The sequence below is a fragment of the Castanea sativa genome, chromosome 11, assembly GCF_040712315.1.
Source record: "Castanea sativa cultivar Marrone di Chiusa Pesio chromosome 11, ASM4071231v1".
Lineage (NCBI taxonomy): Eukaryota > Viridiplantae > Streptophyta > Magnoliopsida > Fagales > Fagaceae > Castanea > Castanea sativa.
This window is the reverse complement of record NC_134023.1, coordinates 70,489,288-70,513,354: the sequence shown is the minus strand read 5'-3', so window position 1 is coordinate 70,513,354 and position 24,067 is coordinate 70,489,288. Positions and strand designations below refer to the sequence as shown.

Below are 24,067 nucleotides of genomic sequence, written 5' to 3'. Positions count from 1 at the left end.
GTCGTCTTCTTCGGAGCTGGAGTCGGGCTGTGCAAGTATTAAACCTTGTATGCCCGAAGTTTTAGCGGGCACGTGTTCTTCGTCCGAGAGGATGACGAGTTGATCCTCTCGAGGTCTCTCAGTTTCTTCAAGTCAAAACTGGTCAATCTCCTCGTCCAACGATTGTTGCAAGGATGCAGGCTCTTCTCGGACGGCGATTGTTTGGGAATGTGCCGAGAGAGGAATTGCCGCGATGGGGCGAGAGTATAGTATGATGAAGGGGTCGTCTGGGAGTTCCTGGTCAGAGAGGAAGCCTCGTCGTGAAACGTCTATCCTTCTGCATTTTTTATCTCCCGCGGTGATCGCATTGTCAATCTCTTGGAAATCCTCTGATAAAGGATCGTATCCTAATATCAGGTGCGTTGCTCTCACTTGTAGATCTTCGCTAACAAAGACTTCGGAGCGAAGAACGCGGTTGAGGTCTGTAACGTTGCAAAGGCTTAGACGCGGACGTACGTGTTGTTTATCTGTGAAAAACATCCGAGGAGACGAGCATGGTTAGATTAGCGATAAATATCAAAAGAAAGTGCAATAATGTGCAATGTAATAAAAAATGGTAAAGATAATGGGATTAAGTCATGGGTTAGGGAATCTAACTCCTATGGAGTCACTCCTAGGTCTCCCCATTTGACGGGGCAGTGAGGGCCGTCAGACCAATTTCTCGAGGCAATGGGATAGTCGTCTTTCATGCCTTTGTTGGACTTGGGAAGACAAGATATGAGTCTAACAATGCTAGACCTAGATTTAAGGTAGTATCCTACACTTTTAAGTTTATGGCACTCGTACATGTAAACTACGTCGTGCCATGTGAGGTTCAGACCCATCTGCTCGTTTAAAGCATCGACACAACCTAAGACCCTAAATACATTTGGAGTGCACTGATCTGGGCATAGCCTATGGTTGCGTAGGTATTCGTTGATTACGTTTTTCATAGGGAGGGTCATCCCACCTTCTAGGAAGGTGATGATGGGGATGATAACCTCTCCCTCTCTCCTAGCGTTACCTATGGCTTCTACTGGGCAATATCTTAAGCCTACGTCTTGGAGAATCCGATATTTGGCCCGAAAACCCTCTATACTGGTATTGGTATCTACTAAACACTTAAATCTACCCATTTGGTGGGAGCGAGAACGAAAATTTAGAGAAGGGAAGGGGTTTAGATGGTGGCCGAGGACTGAAGCTGAGAAGAAATGAGTAAAGGAAGTTGAAAACTTACGGGAAATAATTAGGCAATTCTTCACGAGCTTCTTGAGAGGAGAGATAATGATTAATTCTTAGATGTGATTGATTTCTGAAAGAATGGATGGAGATACAGATTCCTAGGCGTTTTGACGTGTGGGAGGCGGCCTCGAATCGAAATTATCCCGCCCAATTTTTTAAGACAAACCTGGACTGTTGGATGCGTATCTCACCGTTGAACGTGGGGGACAAGACGTAACTTGCGGTCATAAATGCGAGTGTTTTGGGTTTCAAAGCGTTAGAGGTGTCAGAGGCGGTTTTGAGGATCCCTACACGTGTGGCGGTTTGCAAAGTGTGTGGAGGGTGCGCTGTTGGTTCAAAACTTCATTTCTCTCCTCGGATGGGAGGGAAAAAATGAAGTTTTGAGGGGCTATTGTGGGGGGGGAAAAATGCTTAAAGGCACGTTTGGGCCTTGGGCCTGGTTAGTTGGTATAAGTTTGTTCAATCAGAGTCTTTTGGGCCCACAGGTTAGTCCGCACTATAATGGTCCGAGGAGTAGTCCGAGGTGGAATATCTCCTCGAACAAGCCCAGTAAAGGCCATGGGACTTGCTAAAGGGCTTAGGGACTGAATTTTGGATGGTCTGTTGGGTAAAGGCGTGATCCAAGCGCCCGTTAGAAGCAGGAACGTGGGAGAAATATTTGAAGAAAAAACTGCTACCACCGCATTAAAGGCCCTGCATCTACCTCTCTGGTTGCATTAATGGAGAAATGACCTCTGAACAGTAGTATTTAGCCTTCCAGCTATTATTTGAAGACTTTAAGAAGGTGGTGGATGGGACAAGTATCTAGAAGGAAGATCTATGTTACATGTGGATGAAACAGGGAAGAAGAAGAAGGATATAAGAAGACGAGAGAGGAAAGAAAGGGGGAGGCTCCCTTTATGAAACTAAAAAATTGTAATCTTTTGCTTAAAGAAAGAAAACCTATACAAATTGTCCTCGGCTTACGTCTGAGGAGGGTTTTTTGTCACATTCATCTATTACTTGCATAGACTGCAGCATTCTAGCCTGTTTATCAACTTTTCAATATCCCTAACCTAGGTTTCAAACCCATACTCTACAAATTTCATTGTATAAGGCTCTTTGGGCCTAAGTCCATCACTCGTTTTGGGTCTAGGTACAAATTGTGCACTTACAATTATTATTATTATTATTATTATTATTATTATTATTATTATTTATGAACCTTTCTAATTCTACTTATTTTTGAGATGATATATTACTAATTAAGTTTTTATATTTATATTTTATTAACATCTCTTTTGCAATTGGAAAAAGTAAATCAGCTTAATCTTAAGTAGAATTTTCATAATTTTAATTTATTATAAATATTATTGTAACTTCACTTAATAATATGATTTTCTGTTATGGATAACTTATTTACAAAAACCAAAGCTTCGAGTTATTAGGGAAATTGATTGTCAACGGTTAATTAAAACACCCTTACAACATTTTATTTTTGTTTTCTGAAACTATTTAGGATTTCAAGTTTCAACAAGGTTCATTTTCTAGTGGTTCAATATTTTGGGGCCTTTTTATGTTAGTGGGAGAAATAACGCAAAATCCACTTTATATATATATATTCCCCTTAAAAAAAAAAAGAATCACTATCATCCTATAAGGATTTTATAATAATTTTAGGTATTTCTTTTTTATGGAGGGGAGGGGGGGGGGGGTTCCCCAGGGGTGGGGTAGACATTGCAAATGGCCGGGTTGGGTTGGATCAATCAGGATGCAGGTCAAAACGGGTTGGGTTCAAATAGTGGTCATTTTAGACGGGTTGAAAAGAGGTTGGGCCGACCCATATTTTCACCTGAAAAAAAAAATTTAGTGAGAATGAATCAAATGAATCAAGGAAATGAATTGCATATAATTCTTCTTTTCTTTTTTTTTTCTTTTTTTTTTTTTTTCCGTTGAGTGGGCACCTACTTTTATTAGACTATTTGTATTACTATCATACATTTGAAGGTAAAAAAAAAAAAAAAATTCCATATCCTTTCAATTCTGATAGTTTTGATGATTAAAATTATTTACATTCATGATAACAAAATCTTTTACGTTAATAACTCATAGCCAGAATGCTTATAATTATAAATTTGCAACTTAAGAGAGAGATAGATTCTAACTTTCTAAGGAGCACAAAAAGTATATATTTTAAGTTCACACACTTCAAATTCATAATTCACTACTGATATGGACTTTTAGACTTTTTCTTTTACTTTATTTTTGTCCAGTGTTAGTTAGACTTGTGCTAGTAACTTAGTCTTAGTATTTAAGTTAGTGTTAGACATTTAGTAGTGTAGATGTGTAGTTGTAATCTTGCAGATACTTTTGCCTTTCATATTTTTTTTCCCATTATTTAACTCTTTTCTTCTTTAATAAATGGGGGCATGGCCACTGCCGCTGGTGGCTACTAAATGGCTAGATAGTGTCAATACAATGCTTTGTGCCTTTATGTCTATGACTCTATGCCCCTAGCACCTTGGCGTGTAATCTAAATATTTTTTAGGAAAAAAAAAGTTTTAAAAAATAGGCTAGGTCACGTGTTAACCGGATTGGGCTGAGTTAGCTAGCAAAAAACGGGTGGGCCACGGGATGGCCCGTTTTTCATTCAAGCCAAACTATGAGTTTAGACCAGTAAATTTGGGCCTGTTTTTCCACGTCCAGGAGTTATTGGAGGGCCTTGGATCCTTTATAAAATTGTTGAGACAGAGGATCTTAGGCCTGGGTCTAGATCTGGTCAGTTAAATAATAATGGTGTACTAATTTATTTATTTATTTTTGTTTTATCTTGTTTTCAGTTTAAGAAAAACAGAACTATTTAAAAACATCACGTTTCTTTTTCTTTTTCTTTTTTTCTTTTTTTGTGTTCTAAAAAATGAATAAAAAACACCAAATCCCCTTATGTTTTTAAGATACATAAAAAAAATGCGCAAGAAGGCATTTTTTTTTCATTTTTATTTGCCTAAAGTCTAAATTTACATAAACATCATTACATAAGCTTTTCAAGGCATTTTTTTTTTTAATTTGAAAAAATCACTGATCTAAACAGATCATAGTAATAAAATTTCCAACCACCATTCCCTTACCACAGACCATCTTCGACAACCACACAGAAATAGATTCAAGGCGTAAATGCACTTTTAGTCCCTACATTTTGACCTGATTTCTATTTTGGTTCCTACATTTTATTTTTACCTTTTTTAGTCCCTAAACCAATTAATGCGTTCTATTTTAGTCATTACCATCAACCAACTAACAAAAAATGCTAACGTGACTGACGGCACAATAAAATAATAATTAAAAAATCTATTTTAGCATTAAAAAATTGCCACATCAGAATTTAAATTAAAAAAAATTAATTTCTTAATTTTAACTAAATGAAAAAAAATTAAAAACAAAAAATCAAGCCCAGAATGGTTCATGTTCTTCATCTCTTCCCCAGAATGGCTCATCTTCTTCCTCAAATAACTTGTTGCCCAGAAAATTATAAAAATCAATATTTTTATTTCTATTCTTACATTTGCTTAGTAACCAAACATGCAAAACACTCAGCAATCTTCAAATGAGACCAAAACCCAACAATCACAAAAATACCAAAACACATCTCAACCAAAACACTAAAACATCTCTACCGGACCCAACCAATCAAACTCCAAACATCAAAACTCAACCAAACACAACAATAGACCAAGAACATCCTCCACCGATCCACCAACTTCAAACCCCACCAATGGCCAAAAAATCCAGATCTACCCACCACCTGTGAGCCCAGTTGACCACCGCCACCCAGATCTAAAAAATTTCCTTTCACAAACCCGTATTATCCCTTTTCAAATTTATCAAAAATCCAAAAGAAATACAGCAGACTCAATCCAGATAAAGAGAGAGCGAGATGAGAAAGACAAGCACTTGTGGGAGCAGATTTCATCGGAGATGAGAGAAATTGATCTCCCACTATGTGCACCGACAACAGCGACATCATCGTCATTGCCTCGCGTGACAAATCCATCAGCCTCTAGAACCTCACCAAGGATGGGCCACTCCCACTTCATCGAGGACGTGGTTCTCTCCTCCAACGGCCAGTTCGCTCTCTTCGGCTCTTGGGATGGTGAGCTCCGCCTCTGGGACCTCCAGGCCGGCGTCTCCGCCCGCCGCTTCGTCAGCCACACCAAAGACGTCCTCTACGTCGTTTTCTCAATCAACAACCGTCAGATCGTCTTGGCTTTTCGTGACCGCACGATCGAGCTCTGGAACACCATGACTGGGTCTCGTGCGTTCATTTCCCTCGGAGAATGCTTCTCATGCGTTCGTTTCAACCCCCAACAAAACAGATGTAAATCCATCATTTTTTTTTGTTTTTAATTATTTTTTTATATTTTTAAACTGATAAATTTAATTTTTTAAATTAGATGCTGAGTGGACGCTGACGTGGATGTCAAAGTAGCATTTTTTTAATATTATTTTAATAGACACGTCAGCATTTACTGTGCAAACAGTGCACTCCGTTTGCCACGTCAGTATTTTTTGTTAGTTAGGTGATGGTAAGGACCAAAATAGAACGCGTTAATTGGTTTAGGGACTAAAAGTGATAAAAATAAAATGTAAGAACCAAAATAGAAATCGAATCAAAATGTAGAGACTAAAAATGCATTTATGCTTAGATTCAACTGCATGCTAGCTAACCTACAGTCCTTTTTCGAGTGTGTCACCGTCATTTGCGACAAATGGGACCTCGCTGCGACTAGAGACACATTCTGCTTTACAAGGGTTCAGGTGTGTGTATGTTTCTAAAAAAAAAAATAGTACTCTTCCATTCAAGACATGACAAGGAAAATTATCCCAATATTACTTCTTTATTATTATTATTATTATTTGTAGAGAAATCTCAATATTACTTTGAGATTGATAATGCACGTATCACTGACTTCATAGTCTTCTCTGGACAATATTCAAGTGGTACAATAAACACAAATGCAAAAATCCCCAACACCATATCAAGGTATGGGGATCTTGGTAACAAAAGAATAAATATTAGAATACAAGTCTTCCTTTCAATACATGCCTTCTAAAACCTGGAATATGAACGTTCAAGATGTAATTCTCCCAGTTTATGCTGCCTACGTTATATCCAAAGTCCCTCATCTCTTCCAATGACATGCCTTCCATCAATTTCTGGGTATTACGATTGTCAAACCTGGTAGCAAATCATTAGTAACTGTAGCTCAACAAATTATTCGTTAGTAATAACCAGAGAAAAGCAACAATGTATGGGCTTAATCATTGCATTAGTGAAATAAGGAGAAAGAATTTTGAGCAAACACACAAAGTGATGTATGGATTGCAACCACCTTGGACTTTCTAAAAACAAAGTATAGTTTATAGAAACCTATTGTTTTTGTTCTCGCCCATTATAGGTGAAGTTTAGAAAATTACTTATTGGTTATAATATATGTGTGCGTGTGTGTGTGTGTGTGTGTGTGTGAGAGAGAGGATTCCAAAGTAAAAGACATTAATTACCTTCCCCTATCGAACATATATGGTTCATAAATCTTAGCCAAGTGAACAGCATGCTCCACTATCTTCTTGCATTTTATTGCCAGCCTGCCTCGCAGCTTAGAGTCTGTAATGGTTGTATCCATTAGTCCGCTTCTTTCAGCTATTTCATCTGAAATGTAAGAGGAGAAATTGTCCATTGAACTAAAAAACTTCATTCCATCGACGCATATGTTTTTCCCTTTGGAGTCCATTAGTGGAGAACAAGTGAAGTGATCGCAAGAAAACTTGAATAAATCATGCAACAAAAGCGGGTTTACAGAAGATGACCCAACGTGGTAGACATTTAATTCAGGTTTCGCAGCTATCCCATGCTTTGCTATGGCTGCTATGGACGCGTTGACAACCATGTCCAAAGGAACCTAAAAGCATTCATGTGTCAATTCATAGTTGGAGAAAAAAAAAAATAGTATGGTATGTTAACCCAATATTGCAAGGAAGCAAAAAAGTTGCAAATTACCACATCTATAATTGCTTTTGGGTCTACAAGAAATCCTGGGAGCTGGCCTTTCCCATAGGATAAGATCAATGGATCCAGCATTCTGAGTTATTTACGTATAATTAAGAAAACATGAAAAGTATAGTTAATTATATATGATATTGAAGAACCTTTGATAAATTACTAGTTATCCTAAAAGTTTTTAAAAATAAGAAATAGTATGAAATTTAACACGTAATGCATTATTCAAGCAAGCTTCAAAAGGAATATATTATTGTGAAGGATAAAAAAAGTACCTATTTCCCTGTATCCATCCTGGGAAAGGCTCTTTGATAGAGCTCTCAATCACACTTGGGCGGATGGTGACTACAGGAACATCTCCTCTCATGCTATTTATTAGCATCTCTCCCATGGCCTTGGTGAACACGTAAGTGTTTTGCCATCCAAAGATTTTTGCTCTGTTATAGTTATGTTGAACAAGTGAGCATGAGCAATGAAAAACTTGCAATTAAGCTTAAAAGGATGGTTAATTTTTACTCTTGTTTGAACAATTAATAGTGATGCGAATAGCACTGACTTTCCTTAAACAGAGAAATCTTCATAAATCAAACCGTAAAGTTTAAAAAAAAAAAAAAAAAACACTAATAGAATTCTTTCGGGTCAGGAATATATGGAATCACGTGAATTTTTGTGACCTGAAGGGAATTTTCATGACTCATGAGAATCGAAACTCATTGCCTTTTGTCCTAACTTACGCCACTTTTCCGGCAAATTTCATCCTTTAAACTTTTGATTAGTTAAATTTGTTATTTAGGATAATTTTTCATTTTGTTATAATTTTCAATTTCTTTGTTTATAATTTTCAATTTCATTTGAATTTATTAACATGTTCAAGTAGCCCTTCATTGATTTAAGGGTTATTTGTTGAAATAAACGTATTCTGCAATTTGTAACTTTTGTCTTTATTAGATAGACAATTTTTTTTTTCTTATATATAATTTGGTCCTCGAAAAAGTATATATGGAACTACAAAGGGTTGAATTTCTTGGATCTTGGTTTTGATTGATTAATGTTTAATTTCTAATTGAATATTAAAGCACAGTTTGTTACCTTTGCATTCCCAATTCTTTCATCTTTTGAGAAACTTCATTTTCATACACAGATAACTTCAAATCTGAAGCCAACTCTATTTCAGCTATAATATCCAACATTGGGATAGATACTGGTTGGGTTTCTGAGGTGAAACTTTCCTCTACTATTGTCTGTCCCATGTGGAAAGGTTTCTCCATAATTAATCCTTGTCTCTCCCCATTGACATATGCTGTGTAACAAAGTAACAGTTAAAAAAAAAAAAAAAATATATAGATATTAAGCTTTATAACAACTTATTTGCATACCGGTTGATACATGCAAGAAAAGGCCAAGTTTCTTGCATTTCTTTGCAAAACCTAAGAGCCGAGAAGGTCCTCTTGTGTTTGTGTCAAGAGCAACATCATACCTATATATATACACATATAATATTTAAGATTCATTTTCAAACCAAAAAAAAAGAAAAAAAGAGAGAGGCTAAAACAACCTTGTTTTAAATAAATGCACGTTTAAACTAAAAAAATAGAGAAACCTTTCATCAAAATTTGTATTGCCAGCTGAATTTATGATCACATCAACTTCTTTTGCAATTTCATTAGTTGTATCAGGATCCATCCCCAGATTGGGCTCACAAACATTGCCAGCTACTGGGACGAGCTTTGTCATCATGAAAGCCTTAAAGGATTCCCCATGCATTTGTTCCAAGCACTTGAAAATTTCCGAGTCTAAAATCTAATCACAATAAATTAAATCTTTGAAACTATGAACGTAGATTCAGAAGTTCTTTATGGTTAAAATACAAAGAAACAAAAAAAGTAACATGCATCTTTACATAGCATTATTATTCATTCTGTTGACTATGAGCACACACAACAAAAAACAAAAAGAAAATCTTTATATTATAACATACTTCAGTTTTCAGTCTGTGGATGGCAGCTTCTTTATCCTTCGCCTTAATCAAGAGAAATATTTTCCCCACATCTGGTATTGTACGTAATAGCTTCTCAATAAAAGCTGCACCATTGAATATATATTCCCATATTACTATGTTAGATAAACTAACAAGATCTATTGTTGTATCACATGAAATTCACTTATTCATAATAATCTAGATATGTAGTAGAATAAAATGACTGTGGGCACAATTTATGAGTTCAACAATCTAGGTATCCTAACTTATTGCTAGGAGTCAGTCAAAATTTCTTGGAGGAGCTTAAGAGTAAAATGATTATGGCGCAAAAAACCAAAAAAAAAAAAAATTGCATGCGATCCTTACTCCCCAACCTTAATTAGAATTGAAAGTTAATGCGTGCGTAGAAAAATTATTATTATTATTGTTATTATTTAGGAACGTTTCTAACTCTACTTATGTTTGAGATGATAAATTACTAATTAAGTTTTTATATTTAGATTTAATTAACATCTCTTTTACAATTGGAAAAAGTAAATCAGCTTAATATGTTTATGACATAACCAATCTTAAGTAGAATTTTAATAAATTTAATTTATTATAAACACTATTGTAACTTCACTTAATAATATGATTTTCTGTTATGGGTGACTTATTTACAAAAACCAAAGCTTCAAGTTCTTAGGAAAATTGATGGTCAATGGTTAATTAATACACCCTTGCAACATTTTGTTTTTGTTAATACATTTTGATCACAAGTCACCACCAATTTAGGTATTTTAACTTAGTTTCCAGGCTTGAGGGTTTAAGAAGAAACCAAATAAATAAATAAATAAATAATTCCCTAAAACAATTACATGCGTAATATGCCATTAAAGATACTTTCAAGTTACCCAAAGAACTCTAGATATATAGAAAATCTTGATTGAGCAAAAGACTGGTATAATTGTTAATTTATATAATATCCCTTCATTTCCTCTCATTTTCTTTTTGATTTTTAAAACATCTAAACTTGCCCTCCTCCATACTCAAATTTTAATTTATCCAAACACACTGTACTGTCCTCGGCTTCCAAGCTGCCAGACACACTGCATGTGAAGTCTCTATATTCATCCAATAAAATTAATAAGATTAGACCAAAGAGTTTGACTTTGCTTATAGTGAATCTAATTACTAAAAGCAAGAAGGTTGGGAGGAAGTTGGAAGATGATTTTACTTCTTTAGCTCACTTCGGTCAATGAATATTGCTCGATTCGAATTGTGATACAAACCATGTGATCCAATTGTTTGAATTATGTGCAGCATTTATTGAGTCATTGAGACCCATATCGAGCATGTACCAAGTAATGTTAGATTACGTATGATGTAGATTATATACATAAACTATGAGAGTCCGGTTAACAGATACCCTCAGGGTATTTGTTAATTAATAATTTTAGAAAAAATTTTATACTATTTTCAGGGTCTGTTTGGATATTATTTATGTTGCTGAAATTGAAAACTTATTGTTGAAAGTACTGTAGATAAATGTAAAATTAGTTGAAATAGTATAGTGGAGCCCATAAATAGTACCAAAAAGTGCAATGAGATCCATGAATAGTAGCAAAAATAAGCTAAATAGTGAAATAATTTTTATTTTTCATTGGTATCCAGATGGACTCTTTTTCCTATAAAAAGTTTCTAAAAATACTTTCAAAACCAATGCCCATAATTTCATTAGTGCTTTTTTTTTAGATATAGTGTATAAGTAGTAAAAATTAATTTCTATTAATGCTCTATTTGTTTCAGCATAAACGTTTTCTGGAAAATGGTTTATTTTCCAAAGAACATTTTCTAGAAAACTGTATCATTTTCCAGTGTTTATTAATGATCTTGAAAATGAGCTTGAGAATGTTTTCTGGTATTTGGTATGCAAATTTTTATTTTTATTTTTTATATATTTTATGTAATTTAAAATATGTGTATTATGGAAACTAACTAATGTAATCAATATAAATAAAATAAAATAAAATAACCAAGAATGAATTTGATTTTCGTCTTTTACTTCATTCATTCTTTCTTCTCTTTTTTATTTATTTTTTATTTTTTAGCACTTTTATGTGCAAAAAAGAACTACCTGAAATCCATCAAACCAAAAATTTCTTAGAGAAAAAAATAAAATAAAGTTTGAAATTCAAAGTAAAGAATTGGGATTTTGGTAGAGAAGAATGAAATAATTACCGCTGCAAATATGTTCTCCTTTGCAAGTTGGTAGAGAGGAATGAAATAATTACTGAGCAATGAGGGGGAAAAAATCTAATCAGAGAACTGTGTTATAAAGGGGAAGAGAAACATGGAGAGAGAGAGAGAGAGAGATCTATAGAAGAGGGGAGACCGGAGTTAGTGATAGTGAGGGCGTAAGGAAAGAAAAAGAAAAGAAAAGAGAGAAAGAGTAAGTGAATGTATCGTGAGAGAGCTTGTTTTCCAAAAAAAATTTTGGAAAACAACCTATAGAAAACAAGTTTTATTTTTATTAGGATTTTCCATTAATTAAAAACAGTTTTCCGTTGACCAGTTTTTTCTGTGCTACCAAACACTGAAAAATGTAAAAAATTATCTTTATAGAAGATTTTTTAACGAAACAAACAAAATGTAAATCTACCTATTAAAAACAAAACAATTGAAAACATGGTTCTAAAAAAGCGACAAAGAGGCCTTTTGTTTTTAGGAAATATGAAAATGCAAAAGAAAGTAAATACCTTTGCCTAGAAACCCAGTTGCACCTGTGATAAGATAGTTCTTGGCCTGAAGATAACTAACAATGCCAATACCATCAGATGGTTTCATAAGAGGCATGATAGCAGTGGTGGTAGATGTGGTTTTTATACCATTGTCAACCACCATATCTGTGAATGTTATCACATCCTGAGGGTTTTTGTGGGACAGTGTCGGAGCTGAAGAGAGACTGCTATGGCCCCCTTCTGCGTTTCCTTTGTTTTGGTAACTGACAATCTTATTAGTTCTCCGAGAAGTTTTGGTACTATAGCAGTTATAGTAGCAATGGTGGTTGTTTTTTGTTGCGAGAACAGGGGTTGTGATACTATTATGTATTGAATGAGCAAAGGTGAGAGAATATGACATCTTTGTCTGAGAGGGCTACGTTAGCTCAGCAAGGGACTTTAGCCTTTAGGCACCTGATATTCTGTCCAAAAGAGCAGCCGAGAGCCTGATTATATAGCTACGGATCTTCTTATGAAAAGATAAAAATTTATAAATTGATTTCCACGTGGGCTTGGAGATAAAAAATGTGGACACAAGTAATGGTTAGTTCTATTGCATGGTGACGGTACTTTTGAGCTTACTTAGCCTGTACGATTATACCTTAAAGCATGGGATAATAATTACACAAGCAAGTTTTTTTTTTTTTGTTCTTAAAAAAAAAAAAAATGTCACTATATATTTATTACAATCAAGATATATGTCATGAATAACTTTTTGTCAATATTATATAACTAATCACCATGTGATTCACCGTCAAACTTTCCCCAAATGTTAGCATGACCAAATTCAAGGATTCCATGATTGCCACTAATCCAATACTTAACGTTAATACCGTATTATGTTTGGCCTCAATTTATGTTGCCAAAATACCAATTTACATCCTAAAAAGTCAAAATTTTCATATTTTAGAACATGAAAGAAGAAGAAGAGAAATTACATTAAATAATTTTATTTGTTCTGATCGGATGTTGGATAAATCATTTTGATGGCCCAAGAGTCTAAAATCTCAAAATTGCCATTTTTTTGCTAAGTTTAACCAACCTTGACCAACCCTAAATGAGATTAATCAAAATCTGACCATTTTATTGTGATGAATTTTTGCCTAGCTTAAATATCATGAATATCCCTTTAAAATCATAGTTCACTAGCCCAAATTGGAGTTGAAATGGAAGAGATATCACAAAAACATAAAAAGCCTTAACTTTTTTGTCACGTTTGATTATAATTTAATTTCAATTCAATTATAATCAACGACTACCAGTTGGTTCGAGTGAGAAGTCATTGGAAAAGTTACATGATGAACTTCGATTTTACATGCTTGGATGGCCAAAAATTCCCCCAACAACATTTTCACAACAAATCTTAAGTAGTAGGTTGTTATTGTTGTTATGAGTAGACAAAAAAGTAATTTAAGTTGTAAATTTAAATTAAAACTAATAACAACTTACCACCTTTGATTTGTTGTGAAAGTGTTGTGAAAATATTGTGGATGTAATATTTCTCTAAATAAAATGGATTTACAAAAATATTAAAGTGGGAGTTTTATATTAAAATGTAGTTTTCCACTATTTTTCCAACGCCTAAATCGATGGATTTGGACAAAAACCAAGAATAATTAGAAAAATAAATATTACAACCTTTCCATTGTTATGGGTGGGCACAAAATTAATTTAAGTTGTGAATTCAAATTGAAACCAATAGCAACTTACCACATATGATTTGTTGTGAAAGTGTTGTGAAAATGTTGTGAATATAACACTTCTCTAAATAAAATGAATTTACAAAAATATTTAAGTGTGAGTTATATATATATATATATATATATATATATATATATATATATGAAAATATGGTTTTCCACTATATTACCAATGTCTTTGATATTCAAAATCGAAGGATTTGGACAAAAACCAAGAAAATTCAGAAAAATAAATATTACAAACTTTCCATTGTTTTGAGTGGGCAAAAAATTAATTTAAGTTGTGAATTCAAATTAAAAGCAATAACAATCTACTACCTATAATTTATTATAAAATTATTGTGAATGTAATATTTTTCTAAATATAATAAATTTACAAAAATATTAAAGTGAGAATTTTATATTAAAATGTGGTTTTCCATTATCCTTCGGCATGCTAAATTGAAGGATTTGGACAAAAAGCAAAAATCTTTAGAAAAATAAATATTACAACCTGTCCAACGACAATTTACACAACCAAAGCGGAGGTTAGTAAGCCTATAAAGAAAAGTTCACAAAAATGGAAAAGAAATGTACAATAAATTATCTTTCAGTTTGAAAGCTATTGTTGGGGCCATTCCTACATTGCCAGTAGGCCTAAAGGTATAGGGGGCTGTGGCTAGCTACTTGTCCCCCATTTTAGAATAAGTACCCCCATCACAACCAACAACTATCACATATCCTACCTAACCTCTACAGAAATCTGTGTAGAGTTCACCCCACTCTCTTCTCCTGTATAGGCTAGTCTCTAAAACCATTTGTACAAAAAATCTCAGCAACTCTTTCCCTAAAAAGCCTTTTGTAAGCCTTCTTTTGGTAGTCTAGCTTACCACCCTAGCTATCAATTCTTCTTTATTTTCCTGGTAAATACATTATGGATCAATGTACTTCATTTACATTATTGTTCTTTTATTTTCTTGCTCTTGACTTTTATGCTATGTAATAACTTTTTGTTTTGAAATTTAAATTCAAGTCTTCTTTATTATTATTTAAAAAGCTTCTTGTGAGATCCTCATTTTTTTAGTTAAAAAAATGCCCATAAACGCTTATATTTAAGTAGAGACAAAATTAAAGGATAATCAGGTAAAAATACAACTCTAATTTCCACTAAAACATTATTTAAAAAATAGGATCACTCTCTTATTAATTTTCAAGTTACTTTATGAAACTATAAATTAGATTCTCAAAATAAAAATTATATATATAAACTGAAAACACAAGTTTTTTTTTTTGCTAAAAAATAAACGTCTCACTCTTTAAATACTTGTCAATTACAATGTTTTTGTACTATAAATACTTGTGATCATTTACTTTTTGTCATTTACATTTATGCAATTAATAAAGGTTGGATTTTTACACATATGTACATGTATACTAAATCCCATGGATTTAAAGGAAACCATCTTTGCATCTTGCTTATTCTCCGCATCTTTAATCAATGTGGTGAGTGTAGTGTTATTGAAGATGGATCTTCTGAGTCTATTCTTTTTATAATAAAAAAAAAAAAAACCCTCTTTCAAAGGATTGGAATTTAATCTTGAAAACAATTTGTTAAAGTACATAAAAAAAAATCCTCTCTTAAAATAAAATTAGTCTATCTTTTATAATTTCCCATTGAAATCTCATTTCCCATCGAGATCCCATTCTCATAAAAACTCATGAAACAACCATTCTCAAAACCTTTTTTCCAGAAACTCATGAGATATAGCCTCTTTTTCAAAAATAAACTTTTTTAAAAAAGTTATGAAAATTTTTAAGAGAAAATACTCATCTTTTCAAATATAAAGAGGATATTCATTTTTAAAAAATATAAGAAATTTTCTCATCTTTTAAGTAATAATAATAAAGAAAAAAAACCATTTTCCAAAGGAATTATATTTTTGTGATTTCTACCAAAATCTTGAAAATTTATCTATCCCAAATCTAAATGTACAATACTTTTCAAGTTATTTTTTGCTTGCAAATCACATTGTTGTTAAATAATAGTAGAAGAATATCATTCCTTAGACTTTTCAAGATCCTTACTTGCAACAATAAATGCAATGCACAACACAATTTGAGAACCATTCATACCATTTATAGGCTACCATGTTTGTGAAAATATACATTCAAATGGAGCCAAGATTCAAACATGATGGGGAGGACATCAAGGTCAAGTATAATGTAAGCTCATCGAATTTTATCGTATTCAATAACACATTAATCTCATATTTGTTGACACAATTTGGAATCACGCTACGATAAACAAATTCTAATTTTATTGGTGGTGAATGGTCAAAATTTTGTTTAAGGATTTTTGAATATTAGTACATCAATACTAGAGGTTGTGAACAAATTATCTTATTATCTTTAATTTTTTCTTTTGAAGAAATCAAACGTTATAGTTGAATTTTCCATGATCTACCATTCAAATAAAAGTCATTTTAATTATAGGGATTTATGTTACAACTTACTACAACATAACAATTCAAATAGTTCCTTGATTTATCCTATATAAAAATATACAAGTATAATCATTGTATAAACAAATTGGTAAGCTATTTATTTTATAGTCTATTGGCACAATTCAAAAATATTTAACAATTTTTTGAAGTCCAAATGTTGAACTATATATATTATACTCATTGTTTAAAAGTTTGAATAATTATGTATTAAAATGTATAGTGTATAAGTAGACAATGTATGTTGTACAAATAATATGCTTGTTGTACAAGTAATATGCTTGTAGTACAAGCAAGTATAATAGTAAATGGGTCTAAGCCCATTGGGCTTATATTCTAATAGTCCCTCAAACTCATGTTGGGTGAAGTACTGTGATCAACATGAGTAATGCACAAAAGCATTTTGGTGGAAGAGGCTTAGTAAAGATGTTAGTTGTGGTCTTGGGAGAAAGCATACTACAAATGGGCCTAAGCCCGTTGGGCTTATATTCGGACACTCATCAAGAAGAAGTTCCATTTTCAATAATAATATTTCAGGATTTGTGAATTCTTGCTAAAATAATAGAGAAGTAGCTTATATTTTATTTTGGAAGAGGGTCACCGACCACCACATGCATATGGACTAAGTTGGGCAGATCTCGATCTGAGAGGGTATGTATGAAATATTTTGAGCCAAAACATTGAAATGTTAACTATTAATATATAATATTTTGAAATTCTAAGGGAATCATTGTCCCATTGATCACTTCTTTCAATAAGCAGCGCCTCTGAACATAGGCTTATGGGGTGAATTCTTCCAAAGAGGACGTATCGTTGGAGAAATGAATTAGGAATTTAAGCGGCCCTTGAAATTTATGCATCTTTTTGAGTAACGATTTCAAGGTTTAATTTGGTGCAAAAAATACGCAAACAGATTACTAGTATGTACAACACTGTACCATATAAATTATTGTTGTTATTGGAGAGGAACTAAATTATTATGTTTTGATAAGATGACTTTCATCAACTTATTTTGTTTATAAAAAAAAAAGTTGTGTAAAAACCGAAAGAGAAGAAACCCATGCATTACAAGTACTTGATTTGTAAACATATATGCATATATAGGAAGATTATGATAAAGGCTCTTTTAGTGTATAACATATATATGTTCTACATATTAATTATATTTCTCAAGGACTTGAAATACAAAATGAAATAGGAGAAAAAAGTATATGCAGTTGGCCGATAATCAATGCGTATAGGTAATCAGCCACTGCAGAAACAAGCTCATAAATGACACACACACATATTTATATATATATACCTAGGCTTTCAATAGAAGAAGTGGTTTTTTCCGGGATTCTCCACCCTTAGGTAAGTCACGCTTGACCTTGATTAAGCGGCTCAAAAATTTGGCATAGCGACTCACCATTTTCTTTAGCTTCACTCCATCATCATGAACACCCTCTTCCTTCTGCTGCTTTGGAACTATTTGAAGTTGCTTTTCTTCTGCAGTGAAGTGTTGGCTCAGTGAATTCCTGCTCTTTATCAGCTGCTTCAAGCTCTTACGATCACTCTCTTCTGAGTGAGAGCTGCTCTCATCTTCTCCTAACTCATTCACAGCTGCTTTACCAGGAGGAGGAATGTCTTGACATGGAGAAACTGGTGCTGAATAAATCTGATTGGAATTTGTTGGCCTTCTAGTTCTCTTTGACATGGTAATATCATAGTGGCGTTTACCTGAATTGTAGTCACTTTCCATTGCCTCGCAAAAAGTGGATGTAGCAGAGAAATGGTGCTTTTTTTAGCTTGTATAAAATAACAACCATGATTACTCGGTGACAAAACAAAAAGGAAAATTAAATGTGGTTAGAAAGAAGATTACTTGGTGAAGAATTAAGAGGGTAGTTTAAAGGCCTATCAAAAAAGGTGGAATGTCTGTTTTCAAAATTGTCCATTTTTCACGACTAAACCACCGAACACCTTCCTACTTGAAGAAACTGATAATTTGATCAGTTCCAAACAACTGTGATGATAATTGATTGTATTCACCAATCTCTAGCCACATGATTGAAGGAGAGGTTGGCACAATATGACATCCAATAGTGCTCATGAGATAGACCGAATGTCAACTATAAAACGTATCCACCATGTAATCACTCACTTTCAGTACTAGGAATTAATAATTAATGACTTTTTTTCTTTTGTTTCCTGATGCCTTAAATCAAGTAGGTGAGTTTCATGCTTTCAACTATAACAGCTACGAAAATTCAAGCAATTTTCTTTGCCGGCAATTTTTTGTTTTTTGTTTTTTACCTTTCTTTCTTTCTTGGAGAAACCACGGCACTAGTTATATAGTCTTTGGTGTAAGATGCTGATCAAACCCAAATATTTTATTAGATAACAAAAGATTTTACTTAGTTAAGCTAATTAGAATCATTATTAATTTAGAATCAACCGAAGTGGACTGAATGGACCGAAATAGAACTTAATAGATTAAAATGAATCAAATGGATAGAAGTGTATTGAAATGGGCCAAAATTGACTAATATAGAGCAAAGTGTCCAATATCTTGATTAGATTTCAACACTTTCACATAATGTATCCGATTTCTTGATTAGATTTCAGCACTTTCATATAAGTCCAGAACATCTTGGACCTTTTTTTTTTTTTAATATCTTGAATGTTTGTTTTTTCCTAATAATATATTGGATAGTTTTAACATTACATATATTGTGCCTTTACACATTCATATACTTTAATTTAGAAAGAACTCCTTCCCTCTTTTTTTTTTTTTTTGCTTTTACGTCAATTCATTGTGTTTAATTTTTTTAATATATTAAAAAAAAACTAGAGGAACAAATCAAAAAAAAAAAATAGTGACATGACCAATAATGTGGCTCAACAATAGCTTATTAACATTAATATCAGGTTTCAACTTTTGGATATAATACAAATTAATCATAACATACCATGTTTTTTAAAACATGTTGTATCTCATTATTGTTCTCATTTCTTCTTTTACTGAATAAAACGTTCCAATTTCCTATAATAATAACAACAAATTCATAAAAAACCACGTCACATGGGAAAAAAAATAGTGTCCTTAAACATGATGAATCTTTTCTCATTAAAATTGTAAATATTGAAGGGTATTTACATGTTCAGAATTAAAATTTGTGATTGGGCTGGGCTCTTCCACATGAGGGCTCACTTTCATCTCTTCTTTACAAGATTGGGCTGGTCCGTGTGTTTTTGTAGCCCTGTATGATTAATAAATATATTTCTTATTCTACCAAAAAATATTTATATATAAAAAAAAAACGTTGCTTATAGGCAAATAAAAATATAAAAGCTTCACCATTGTTGAATTATAGATATATTGCTTGGATTAGGAGGTTGAATTATATATATTTATTGCGTTTCCCATCAATGTTGTTGGTTAGCACGTCTACTTATGTCCTACACGTTATTTGTGCAATTCCAAGCTTATTGCTTAGCATGTTTACCAATATTCAATCAATTTTTGGTTTTAGTCTTCAATGTTTGGAGGTGATATGAAGTAATTAATTTTTGTTTTTTACTGAAATAAAAAAGAAGTTATAAGTGCCAACTAATCAATTTCATGCTTTGTGATGATAATGCGTAATACTATGTGTACAGTCAGGATTTTAATCGAACTATTATCGTAGACAAATCACATTCATTGAAGAACCATTACTCAAATCTTTCGACTTTTTAAAATATTATGTGAAGCAATACAAATGTTTCTACCATCAAACGAACAACCCCAAATAATATCTCATTAATTTAAATCTAAAGGAACCTTTTGCTCATTTTATGCACAAGAAGGGATAGAGCTTTTCATTACTCGGGAATGATTCAAGTAAATCTACGGTTTGAGTCTTGGAGGGGTAATGACCAAAAGGTCCTAGAGGGGTAAGGACTCACTTGTGCATTATACGTGTGCTTGGAGGGGTAATTCAAGCAATTTCTCCGTGTTCTTGGGTCTTACCAACCAAGAAAACTAGTTATGGAATTGTTCCCAACAATGACTGTTCCACGAGTTGTTGACCAAGCTTGAATTGTGCTTTATCTTGAAGTTGCAAGGTTCACCAAAAACAAAGATAAAAAACAAAAGGAAAAAGTAAGTGGCACGCACAGTGGTGGTGGGATTCCAATTCTTCTGTAAGCCTAACTAGCTGCTGATTTCTTCTCTGATAGAGACATTTCAGTTTTGAGTACTTTTCAGTTGTCAACACTCAACAGTTCTGTCCCTGATTGCGACCTCTGCCATTATTTATACAACTACTGAATATTTTTCTTGGGTTTCGAAATTAACAAATGCCTAAAAACAAAAGTTTTTTTATTCTCTCCCAGTGAGTTTAGAAACAACGCTCTATTTCCTCAAAAAAAAAAAAAAAAAAAACGCTCTAAATTTGTCATATATATATTTATTAAATATGAAATTAGAAAATTTAATTGTTGATTCATATTTTTTTATGTTCTTAATAAATATGATAAATTTTGTTCAAATCAAATACTATTTAATATTTGATCAATAATTTTATTTTTGCACATAATATTTTAATTATTAATTTAGATATGTTATTGAAGATATAACTATTGATTTTTTATCTTTTTGAAATTTTACAAATATAAACAATATAATAAGAACATGCCATCTAATGAAAAACATAGTATATTCCTTAATTAATAAACTAGTTTAAAAAGTTTTTTATGAGAAGATGAAAAAGTGATTAATATTTTATAATCTTTTTAATTTCTCATAAATTTTTTTTTTCTAAAATGGATGATTAATATTTTAGGATATACATTAACCGGACCAAAATAATTGTCTTGTTGCACTAGTATCGCCTCTATTTTTTTTGTTTTTTTGTTAAGTGCATATTATTTAAGTGGAAAAAAGACTATTTCAAGTTTTAAACTTTAAATAGAGTTTTTCATAATTACTTATAGGGTCTAGGTGTCTTAGGGTATTTATAATAAACATTTTAGAAAAGTTTTAGAGTCCATTTTGTTACTGTTGTTTAAACAATAGTTTTCAGTATTTAAACAACATTATATGTATTTTTACACACTTTTTCATTCACGCATATTTTCAAAAAATACAAACAACGTTACTAGAAATTTCTTGCCTAGCAGACCCTTAACTCCATTTTCATAAAAAATATAAAAAACAGTAGTTTTCTTCCTCTATAATTTTTTTTTTTTAAAAATATTTTCTAAACCAAGCATGTGTTAACCTTTTTCTTACTTATAAATCCAAAATTCATTTAGTAAATACTTGATACGAGAGTCACCATACAATACACACTTAAATATTCAACTCATGACTTACAATGAAATTAGACACGTTATATTTGATGTTTTAGAAAATACACTACACTCTCGAATCATGAAAATAGTTAGCACCACTCCCTTCTTTTTCTTAATTACTTAAATAGCTAAAAAAAAAATTATTTTGATCACTTGGAGAGTGGGAAAAGGGGTTGGACTGTTAATTATTTTGATTATTGGGGGATGGAATATAATTTCATAAAAATTAGGTATAAGGACTATAAATTGTTTTATCCTGAGCTAGTTAGTGTAATTTAGCCGATTATATATTAGTCACAAAATCACAAACACAAGAAATTAATAGAGTAAGATCATATTTTTGATGGCTTGTTATTGCATATTCTTTTTTTTTGGTTAAAAGTTATTGCATATTCTGATAGTATAATTTCTACCTCATAGAGAGGTGGGGTCCCAAGGTAAGGTCCATCCCGTTATAAGAGGAAGGGTGTATACTCCCAAAGTATGCAATAAACTTTGACTTTTGATAGTATAAGGATTCGTTTACACGCAACAAAATAGATGCATGGTGTAATTCCCATCATTTCAAAGGTAGCCTTTTGTTTTAAAATATCATAAGCTAACTTTATTTATAATGTATAAGTTAACAAGAATGTTCAAAGTGAAAGGATAATAAATATCTAATCACACGTAACATGTATATTTCAATATTTTGAACCTTTAGACTAAAATAAGATAAACTGTGCAAAAAAGAAATGATACATATGTTAACAATGGTTAAATTATAGTATATTGCTTATATTTGGCCTCTTAAGAGCATTCACAGCAGTGGAGCTAAATAGCTATATTGCTATTTTAGCTCCACTTAAACCACAAAAATCCACATGCAGCAGTGGAGGCAAAGCTAAAAAATTTTAGCTTTGCGCTACAGTGCTCATGTATCAATACATGAGCACTGTAGCTGAAAGTTATAAAAAAAAAAGTAATATTTTATTCTGCTGGTGATTAAAAAACAATACTTCACTCCTTTGCCTTTTTCATTTCACGCTGAACTCTTTTTTCTTCATACACTCCTCCGGAAAGCATCTCCATTTCACTCTCTCCTTCAGTTTCTCTTCACAGTCCCTCTCTGAGCTCACCGCCACCGCCGCCGACGCCGTCTTCTCGCTTCAGTCACTCCGCTGCCGACGCCGTCTTCTCGCTTTAGTCACTCCGCCGCCGACGCCGTCTTCTCTCTTCCCTCTCTGAGACCCACGCCGACGCCGTCTCAACTCTCTCAAGCTCACTGCCGATCAACCTCAGCCCACGCCGTCCAAGCTCTCAACTCTCTCAAGCTCGCCGCCGCCGGCCCTTGCCGTCTTCAACGTCACCGTTCCACCTGGTAAGACCCACCGCCGATCAACTGAGACCCACGCCGATCAACCCTCTCGGCCTCAGACCCACGCCGTCCAAGCACTCAATTCTCTCAAAACTCTCTCAAGCTCACCGCCGATCAGCCCTCTCAACTCACCGCCGATCAGCTCTCTCAACTCACCGCCGATCAGCCCTCTGTTTCACTTCAGGTCAGTTGAACATTTGTGAATTGACAGAACGTATTTGTATTGGACAGAATGAATTGGGAATTTTCTGTGTGCAGGGTAATTTTCTGTGTATGGAATTTTCTGTGTGTACTAAATGTGTTGGACTGAATGTATTTGTGATGAAATGTATTGGGAATTTTCTGTGTGCAGGGTAATTTTCTGTGTATATGGAATTTTCTGTGTGTACAGAATGTGTTGACTGATTTTCTGTGTGTACAGAATGTGTTGGGAATTGCCTGTGTGCAGGGAACTTTATCGAACATGCTGGTTGGTTCTTTTGTTTTGGGCTCTACCCTTTAAGTGTTGTCTAATGTAGTTATAGATGAGCATGTTTAATTGGATATTTAGTATATTTTGTATAGTTTCTGCTTCAATAAAATCTTCTTGATTTTCATTATAAAAAAAAAAAAAGGACTAGCCACTAGTTTTTAAGGACTAGCGAAGAGTAATGAAAAGTTTTTAAAAATCTCATATCCAATAGCTTCCCCGTGCATCGCACAAGTTAGCGACTATTTTTTTTTAAAAAAGGACTCGCGTGTGGGCATGTCCCAAGCATACGCCTTGTCCCATATGCACACAACACATGGCTAGAAAATTGTCTGTCCGTGCTTTCTTGGTTACCTCCATGTTAATTTGGAAGCAGCATCTTCAAATTCACTCTTGCGATTACTGAATAGTACTTGCTCTCTCCAATCTCTGACACTTCCAAAAGCCACCAAGTCATGTTTAGAATATATGTAAACCAAAGAACAATAACTGATAAATTAGACTATATATATATAACGCACAATTGCAAATTTTGTTCCAACTTTTGTTTAGAAATTTGCAATTTAGAGAGGTTGAAATCGCAAATTTCTAAATAAAATTGCATATTATATATATATATATATATATATATATATTTGACTGTTATGTGCAATTATTAGTAAAAATCTAACGTGGCATAGACAGTATTATTGCATGGTGAATACATAAGTC

The 24,067-nt window shown here is 33.0% G+C and overlaps 2 protein-coding genes across 3 annotated transcripts; both read right to left on the bottom strand.

Moving 5' to 3' along the window:
* Positions 1 to 6,122: 6,122 nt before the first annotated feature.
* On the bottom strand, positions 6,123 to 12,486 carry LOC142615322 (fatty acyl-CoA reductase 2, chloroplastic-like). Of its 2 annotated transcripts, none has more exons than XM_075788059.1 (9): positions 12,011 to 12,455; positions 9,273 to 9,376; positions 8,895 to 9,094; positions 8,671 to 8,771; positions 8,384 to 8,594; positions 7,570 to 7,731; positions 7,295 to 7,376; positions 6,799 to 7,196; positions 6,123 to 6,475 (listed from the first exon to the last, which is right to left on the bottom strand). In XM_075788059.1, the coding sequence occupies exons 1-9, from the start codon at positions 12,390 to 12,392 to the stop codon at positions 6,313 to 6,315; spliced, it is 1,803 nt and encodes a 600-aa protein (XP_075644174.1). In that variant the 5' UTR covers positions 12,393 to 12,455; the 3' UTR covers positions 6,123 to 6,312. The 2 variants fall into 2 exon arrangements, with proteins under 2 accessions (XP_075644174.1, XP_075644173.1); XM_075788058.1 differs by having other exon boundaries at positions 6,381 to 6,453; positions 12,011 to 12,486.
* A 5,028-nt stretch (positions 12,487 to 17,514) lies between these two features.
* Positions 17,515 to 17,952, bottom strand: LOC142617072 (uncharacterized). The gene has a single exon (XM_075789763.1). The coding sequence runs from the start codon at positions 17,950 to 17,952 to the stop codon at positions 17,515 to 17,517; it is 438 nt and encodes a 145-aa protein (XP_075645878.1).
* Positions 17,953 to 24,067: the final 6,115 nt, after the last annotated feature.